At 34.5% G+C, this 9452-nt stretch overlaps 1 protein-coding gene across 1 annotated transcript; it reads left to right on the top strand.

Annotated features, from left to right (window-relative positions):
* The first annotated feature begins 6207 nt into the window (after positions 1–6207).
* LOC133300009 (homeobox-leucine zipper protein HOX11-like) lies at positions 6208–9032 on the top strand. Its single transcript, XM_061499498.1, has 4 exons — positions 6208–6623; positions 6802–7100; positions 7238–7317; positions 8499–9032. Exons 1-4 carry the CDS (start codon positions 6275–6277, stop codon positions 8824–8826), a joined length of 1056 nt encoding a protein of 351 aa, XP_061355482.1. The 5' UTR covers positions 6208–6274; the 3' UTR covers positions 8827–9032.
* Positions 9033–9452: the final 420 nt, after the last annotated feature.

The raw sequence follows: 9452 nt of genomic DNA on the forward strand, positions 1-9452 counted from the left end.
CATAGGAGGCTGGGGCATATTGGAGGAAAAGGTCTGGAGACTCTAACATCAAAGAAGCTGGTGGATGGAATTCCGAGCTAGTCTACGGGGTTTGGATTTTGCGGGCATTGCCTGCAAGGGAAGCAAAATCGGGTATCTTTTGATTCCATAGGAGGAAGAGCTGAGGGGATTCTGGACCTGATACACATCGACGTGTTTGGCCCCACACCTGTAGCATCACATGGAAAATCAAGGTATTATGTTTCTTTTACATATGATTTTTCAAGATATATATGGATATATTTCTTGCGCAGCAAGGATGAAGTGTTCGATAAATTCCGCGAGTTCAAGGCTTTGGTGGAAAATAAGTTTGATCGAAAAATCAAGGTGCTGAGAACTGACAATGGAGGGGAATTCTGTTCAACAAAATTTGACCAGTTTTGTGCAAGCAACGGGATTGTAAGACAGAAGACTACGCCCTACTCACCTCAACAGAATGGGGTGGCAGAGAGGTTGAATCGATCTCTCATGAGAAAGCACGGAGTATGCTGAGCGGTGCAGGCATGGCAGCTGAGTTTTGGGCGGAGGCAGTGACTACTGCTTGTTATCTGAAGAACAGATCGCCTACATCGGCCTTGAAGGAGAAGACTCCGTATGAAGCACTGTTTGAAATAAAGCCAGATGTATCTCATGTCAGAGTGTTTAGCTGTGAAGCATATACGCACGTACCCAAGGAGAAAAGAAGCAAGCTTGACAGTAAATCTAAAAAGTGTATCTTTATTGGTTACAAGGATGGCGTCAAAGGTTATAAGTTGTGGAGTCCGGATACTAGAAGTGTAACATACAACAGAGACGTTGTATTCAGGGAATGTAAGTTGAATCAAATTTTTTCTGAAGCTCCTGAAAAGTCACAGACAGTGGAGTTGGATGTGGGTTTGAAAGAGGATACAGAAAACTCACAGGTTGAATTGGAAAATTTGAATTCTGAAGCTGCTGAATATAACGAGGTAGAGGGTGAATTTTCTGAAACCGAGGCTGAGGTTGAAGCACCAGTGCTGAGGAGATCCACGAGGGAAAGAAGACCATCTGAGAGGTATACACCTGAAAATTATATCTTGTATGCTAGTGATGATGTTTGTGCATTTAGTATTACAAGTGATGATCGGAGCACCGTAAGGCAAGATAGGAGCTCGGAGGATGCCAAACAGTGGGAGGAAGCTACGAAAGAAGAAACGAAATCTCTGATGAAAAATCAAACTTGGAGTTTGGTGAATCTACCTGCAGACCGAAAAACAATTGGTTGCAAGTGGGTGTTCAAGAAGAAAGTTGATGCCAATGGGGAGATTGAGCGTTACAAGGCTCGATTGGTTGCAAAGGGATATTCAGAGACAGAAGGGGTTGATTATGGTGAGGTATTTTCACCTGTTGCAAAGTTAAATTCCTTAGGACTGGTTTTGTCTATAGCAGCTACATATGACCTAGAGGTGGAGCAGCTGGATGTGAAGTCGACTTTCTTTCATGGTGATTTGGAGGAGGTTATTTTCATGAAGCAACCAGAGGGGTTCATTGCAAAAGGCAAAGAGGAGCTAGTTTGCAAGCTGAATAAATCTCTGTATGGCCTGAAGTTTGACACTTATGTGGTGAAGATTGGCTTTGACCGCTGTGATGTTGATCATTGTGTTTATGTGAAAAGGATAGAAGGTGACTTTGTTATTCTAACTTTGTATGTTGACAACATGTTACTCGTTGGAAACAGTTCGAAGATGATCAGCGCTGTTAAAGGACTACTAGCAAAGCAGTTTGAAATGAAAGATCTAGGCGCTGCAAATGTGATCTTGGGTATGCAGGTTAAGAGGGATCGTGACAAAGGAAGATTATGGTTAAGTCAGCGGAAGTATATAGAAGATGTCCTGAAGAAATTCAAGATGACTGACTGCAAGCCTGTGTTGACTCCCATGTCTACTGGTTCTAAGTTATCGGCTAACCAGTGTCCCAAGACTGAAGAAGAAAAATAGGAGATGGCGTCAGTTCCTTATGCTAGTGCAGTTGGGAGTCTGATGTATGCCATGATTTGTACTCGACCTGATATTGCTCAAGCAGTGGGAGTATTGAGCAGATATATGTCCAAGCCAGGAAAGGAGCATTGGACGGCTATGAAGCGTGTGTTCCGCTATCTTCGTGGTACGTCTGACCTTGGATTATGCTATGAAGGCGTGAAGGGTTCAAGGGGACATACATTGTTAGAACTGAGATGCTTTGTGGATGCTGATTGAGGAGGTGACATTGATAGTAGAAGGTCTACAAGTGGATATGTTGTTTCATCATTCGGCGGAGCTATCAGTTGGATGAGTAAGAGGCAGAGCACTGTTGCTTTATCTACTACAGAGGCTGAGTACATGGCTTTGACACATGCTGTTAAGGAAGCTATTTGGTTACGGAGGTTGTGCAAAGAGCTTGGCTTTGCACAAGGAGAGATGATCGTTGGGTGTGACAGTCAGAGCGCCTTTTCTTGGCTAAGAACCCAGGTTTTCATGCGAGGACCAAGCATATCGGCATACAGTACCACTTCATCAGAGAGAAGATTGAAGACAAGGTTGTATTGCTGGAGAAGGTTGACACAAAGGTCAACAATGCTGATTTTCTGACCAAGGCAGTGACTTCAGAGAAGTTTGAATGGTGTACAGCTGCATTGGGATTGAAGAAACATGCGAAGCATTCACCAAGTGGGAGAATGTTGGGTATGGCTCATACTTCGCATGCTGATGAAGGCCCTAATTATCGGGGTCAGCAGAAAGGCAAGCTGGACGTAGGGTTTTCTTAACAGTTTGGGTACTATCTCACTGTTTTATTGTAATTGTGGGCCTCTGTTTTATTGTAATTTTCTTAGCAGTTTAGGCTTGGGCCCATGAATAGCTGTTGTTAGGGTTTTCTAATCCTATTTATATTTTTCTTGTAAACCGAGTGACTTGTAACGAGTGGCGGTGATGAGAATATAGTACAGACAAGCTGAACGTAGCCTTAATTGGGTGAACCAGGATAAATCATCGTGTCAATCTCTCTACTCTTATCTTTTTTTTTTTCTGTTTTCTCAATTTTGTGTGATTGTTGATTTCCAACCGGAGGATCAAAATGTTATATCAATAATTCAATATAATGAACTTGTTTCTGCAAAGAATTGAAATCTGAGGTACTTGTAGTTCAATATATGAGTGATTTTCATTTGTTCAACTATTTCTCGTCCACTCGGGAGTTGTAAGCAGTTTTACACGCAACTCATCATGTTTTCTTTTTAAATGTGGCAACATCAAGTGACCAATAAATACTATTACGTCTTATGAAAAATAACATCATTTCAATTGTTTGCCATTGTTCCAATCAATAGTGGACGCATGCTTGGAATTTTTACATCCCGAATATGTTTCATGAATCAACACTCATATTAAAGGACTTTTTTGGGATTAAACAATAGACTTTTCCCTAGCAATATATTTATATATAAAAGAAAACTAATATTCAAGATGCTCTGGTTTTATATATTTATATAATTGACTTAGGTACTATCTCACTGTAATAATATATATATATATATATATATATATATATATATATATATATATATATATAGAGCGAGTAAATTTATGTACATACCAATAAACTCATATCCTTCATTTGGGTCAAAGGATAATTTTTTTCGCCCTCACCTTGTTATATTTTTTGTACAACAGTATTAATGGGTTTTGGTGGAATAATAGTAGTGGAGTTTGAATCTAAAATTTCATAAAAAATACTCAAGCTGCTTACCAACAATCGAATTCTAATTAATAGCTTCACCTCTGGAGTTCAAATAAAAGAAAAATGGTTATTGAAACCAAAAATATGATATTATTAACTCATCATCCTAAAAGAAGAGATCTTTATATGACAGGTAAAAACATCACATTTAAAAGTTGTAAACTTTTTTATACATTATTTTATAAATTTAGTTTTGACACACTATTAATGTAAAAACATTTTATAATATCATCTAATAGTATATCGTCCATATTATTTAATGAATTTGAAAGTATTAAAATTTACATGAAATGTCAAACTCATTAACAAATGTGAGACCATATCATTATATGACAGTATAAAATCTTATCTAATGACAATACATTAAAATTAAATTCTTGTTTTCTATGTTTTTTTATTTGTGACCTATCATTTGTACTTTCCAACAAATATACTTATTTTTGTTGATGACAGAAAAAGACCATACCATTATCATATGTTCTCCTATCATTCGCTCTCATTTCTTTTTCCCTAATGTACTATCAATACAAAGAGTGAGGATATTCTAACTATCAAAATCTCTCGCTACTAACTTATTACCCATCAACATCACCATTGGATCAAAGAGAGAGAATGTTAAAAAGTTTTTGAAGAGATAGAAAATGTTAATCTAATGATGATTAGATAGGTAGTAAGTTGGTAGTAGAAAATTTTAGTAATTAGAATATCCATCGTACAATACAAATGCATTATATATATATTGATCATAATCCATCTCTCAATGATAGCTATAACATTCCTGCGTTGTCAAAAAAGCCAATCATATCACCATCAAACTATGTTGTTACCATGTCATTTTCTCTCTCATTTTGTTGGAATATTTCTCCAAACCCACATGGGTTCTGTTTCCAAAAATATCGTTAGCTTTTCACTACCATTCAACCCTTTGCATATATGAATAATGCTACCTACCATCTAATTACTTATAAATTATATCATATTTATATAATGTTATCATTTAATTACAATTAATTAAGCTTGAGTAGATTTTTTATATACCCACTTTAATTAATTCTGTCACCTGAAACAAATATAAAGCAATGCAATTAATAAACGAAGGTGGTGGGTAGCCTTAATGAAGGGAATCACTCTAAAGTCATAGTAGATGATGCATGCCCAGACACACATGACACAACACAACTTTTGAGACATAATGAGTCCCAATCTTAACCCTAATAGGGCCCAAGTTATTGCCAATATCTGTGCTCAGACCTAACCTTGATGGTCACGCGCCAAGCACAATTCTTTCGAGGAAGAATGTTGTCGATCCTATCTACTACTGCTCCTACTATATTATATAATATCTAATATTATCTAGTATCTACCACTATCAAGTATGACTATGAGTACCTAACTACCATCAAAATAACCTTTCACGTGTATGTTTGTCAACCTTGGTAAACTTTGTCGGTCAAACACCCTTTTCCTAAACAATATTTTTTGAATTTTGATTATCTTCATATTAAAATCTAAATTACATTATTTCCTTTTTATATTAATTGTTCAGTCTTAACAGATTTAACTAATTCAATTTTAGGTTTGAGTCTTTTCATCATTTCTAAGAAGTAATAATTCTTAGAAATCAAATTTAACATTCCTCTGGACAAGTCAAATCCTCGGATATAGTTACTAAACCAACACCTTAATTTCATTATTTCCTTTCAATACATATTCAAATAATATTTTTTATTTTAAAAAATTACACTCACTTCTTTTTACACATGTAAACATATTATAATGTAATTCATTTTAATATAAAGAAACTTCTTGATGGCGGTCAACAAGTATATAAATAAGTCTTCTAATGATAGTTTTACTTTCCTCGTGACTATTAACATCATTAGCAATTATAGTGTATACTACTATGATTGATTTTGAGACTTTAAAAATTGTATTTAAAATTTAAAATAAAATCCTCAAAGTCAAAAGTAGAACTTATCAAAATTCCATTTTATTTTTTAAATTTTGAAATTATTAATTCAAAACTAGACTTCAATGATGTTGAGAGTTACGTGGGGAAAAAAATCTCCTTAAAAAATTTGTCGATAATTACTGATCAATGTCATAAAAAAGTTTATTCACATTAAAATAAATTAAACTTTTAACATAATTTCATCTCAAAGAGAAGAAAGAAGGGAAAAATTTTAAAATAAAAAAACAACAGCCTAATTTAAATATCTCTAACAAAATAAAAGTGTAATTTATATTAAAATTCAAAAGTAGAAAAAGGGTTGCCCATAAACAGTAATACTTCTTGAAAAAGAAAATGAATTAAGTTAATCAAAAGGACCATCTGGGTCTTAGCGTTAAACTCTCTTAACCATAATTATAAAGATTTTTCTTTGAAGGTCCTCCTCCAATTCTCAGTCCAAACACCTTTCCCTACTTCTATTTTTCTACCTGCCTTTTCTCTTCTTCTATCTTCCTTGCCTATGCATTGGAAGAGAAGGAGAAATCAGAAATCATGGAGCTAGGCTTGAGCTTAGGAGACACTTCAAGGCCTTTCGTGTTCATAGAAAGGCCTTGTAAAGCTTCAAACGAATTGGGGCTAGGCTTCAACACCACCTTATCAATTGGTCAAGTTATTACTAAACAAAGAGATCATCAACATCAAGAACAAGATGAAACAACTGCAAAGCAAAATAACAAACACAATAGTCACAGCACTGATCAAGAAGGCCATGAAGCCACAAATGAATACCTTACTCCTTCTCTCAAAGCCAATAACAACGCAGTTCTACCGCTTGATCTTCTTCCTCACACACCGGCTGTTGCTCCTATCAACCATCCTCCACACCTTTCCATCTCAAACGGTAAAGTTCAATTTATCGGGAGTAGATCCTCTCATATATATGCTCTCGTGTAACATAAAATATTATGTCACACGAGAGGATGATTTTTTCTAACCTGACATGAGAGGATCTATTTCCCACCTCTTTTGTATCTATACTTAATCCTTTTGAGCTCAAGGGAGTTCTTGACATGGTGCAGCAAGGGGCTTAGATATTAACCGGGTGCCGACTGTGGCGGCGGTGGAAGTGGACGATGAGGCGGAGGAAGAGGTGGTGTTGTCATCATCCCCCAACAGTGCAGCATCATCAATTCAGATGGATCTCTGCATATTCAGCAGAGGAAGGAGTATGAGTGGTGAAGGTTATGATCAAAGGGGAAGTTCCAAAGCAAGTGATGAAGATGAGAACGGTGGCAGCACCAGAAAAAAGCTTAGGCTCTCTAAGGAACAATCTGCTTTCCTTGAAGAGAACTTCAAAGAACACAACACTCTTAACCCAGTCAGTGTTATATATATGTATATTGATAGATAGATATGCTTTTAATAGACTTGGCTTTCATGTTTGTCCCACCGTTACTTTCTTTGTTTCATTTCATCTTTTTAGTGACAGTGTTACACAAAACTTTTATGGTGTAGAAACAAAAGCTTGCTCTTGCGAAACAACTCCATCTTCGCCCTCGCCAAGTAGAAGTATGGTTTCAAAACAGAAGAGCAAGGTAGTTCACACTGCTTTTGCCAATGCAGATGTTCTTCGAAGCAAGTTTCATAAAACTATATATATATATATATATAAAAGAATATTCTAACAACTAATTAGTGTTATTACCAATGTTACTACCAATCAATTTAACTGTTAGATCGTTATGTTGATCCAACGGTTATATTTATTTTTATCTTTGTACGGTTATGATTCCCCATATTTAATACTTTATATTTATTTTCACGTTTGTATGATTATGATTTCCCATATTTAATGCTTTTACATTAAATATGAAAAATTATAACCATACAAAAATAAAAATAAATATAACCGTTGTATCTACATAAGCGACCTAACGGTAAAATTAATTGACAGTAACATTGATAGTCACACTAGTTAGTTGTTACAATATCCTACCTCATATATATATATATATATATATATATATATATATATATATGAAATTATATTTATACATTTTTTATTTACAAATTACATTATGTATTTTGGAAAATAAACTCGGTTAAGAATATATTCCAAAAAATACATAATATAATTTATAGAGTTTATAAATATAACATGTCACGTGTATAAATGTTTAAGTTGGCCTCCTGAAATTGTGATAAAGTTGTCATTTATGACTAAATGTTCACTGGTTTGAATTCGAAAATTAGCTTTAGTCAGGATTTTCCGAATTAAATCCTGTAGGCTGTTTTCACGATTCAAACCAATAATTAGTGACAAATGAATAACTTTACTGCAATTTCAGGCTCGCCCACTTATATATATATATATATATATATATATATATATATATATTAAATCAGAGTTATTGATTTTTTTTGATCTAGTGGCTTTCAGATGAGGTGTCAAATTTTAAATTTGACACTGTTGTCAAAGGATTCTACCTCGTATATATGAGGTAGAATCCTTTGACATCAGTGTCAAATTTGAAATTTGACACCTCATGTGAAAGCCACTAGATCAAAAAAGATCAATGACTATGATTTGTAACCATGTGACACCATTGATCTTTTTTGATATAATGACTCTCAGATGAAGTGTCAAATTTTAAATTTGACAAGATCCTACCTTTATTTATATATATATATATATATATATATATATATATATATATATATATAAACTATGGTCATATATACCATAGTAATTGGGATGTGGTTTGGGTGAATGCAGGACCAAGTTGAAGCAGACAGAGGTGGATTGCGAGTACTTGAAGAGGTGTTGTGACACACTTAGAGAAGAGAATAGAAGGATTCACAAGGAGATTCAAGAATTGAGGGCTTTGAAGACTTCAAACCCATTCTATATGCAGTTACCACCAACCACCTTGACCATGTGCCCATCATGTGAGCGTGTTGCCACTAATTGCACTGCCAAAACCACTAATGAATCAACCTCCAAAACCATTGGATTCCCTGTTGGCAAACCCAGGTTTTATCCATTTTCTCACACCCAACCACATACCCACCCCACCAGTCCACAGCATCTTGAATTAAATTAAATTAAATTATGTTAAAGGTACTTCAAGATGAGTAATGAGTGCTGCTGCAAGGTGGTGTGGGGCTTGATGCTTGGAAATTCTTTTGATTTTGTACATAGGGAAGTTCTGAGACAATGAGAGATTTTGTTAATCAGGAGGAATTCTAACATTTGGGTTTTGTTTTTTTTCTAGTTTTAATATCTCTGCTCATATCTTGTTTCTGATGTTTCTATTATGATTTAATTGGAAAGAAAGGTCAAGAATATTTTACAGGGAAGATAGGAATCTAAGAGAAAAGGAAATGATACTGGTTGTTGCAGAAAATATATTCTTCTCTCTCCCTTTATCTATTGATTATATTTCTCTTTGCCACTTTTGTTGTCAGATAGTATTTACAAATAAAAAAATCAAATTTGTTATTAATATAATGAGTTCGCTTTTTTGGAAAGCCAGCCAGATAAGTTATTTGTCGTAAGTTCAATATAACGTTGTTTTGGAACGAAAATTATGATATTTTTATAATTTTAATTTATTTTTAAATTATTATAGTCTTTATAATTATAATATTTTAATATTTCAATTCCAAAACAATATCATTTTAAAAATAAATACAGATAATTTATCTGGTATAGAAATATTTTTTTGTA

The sequence above is a fragment of the Gastrolobium bilobum genome, unplaced genomic scaffold (assembly GCF_033153095.1).
Source record: "Gastrolobium bilobum isolate Gb01-03AN ecotype WA unplaced genomic scaffold, APGP_CSIRO_Gbil_v1 utg7979, whole genome shotgun sequence".
Lineage (NCBI taxonomy): Eukaryota > Viridiplantae > Streptophyta > Magnoliopsida > Fabales > Fabaceae > Gastrolobium > Gastrolobium bilobum.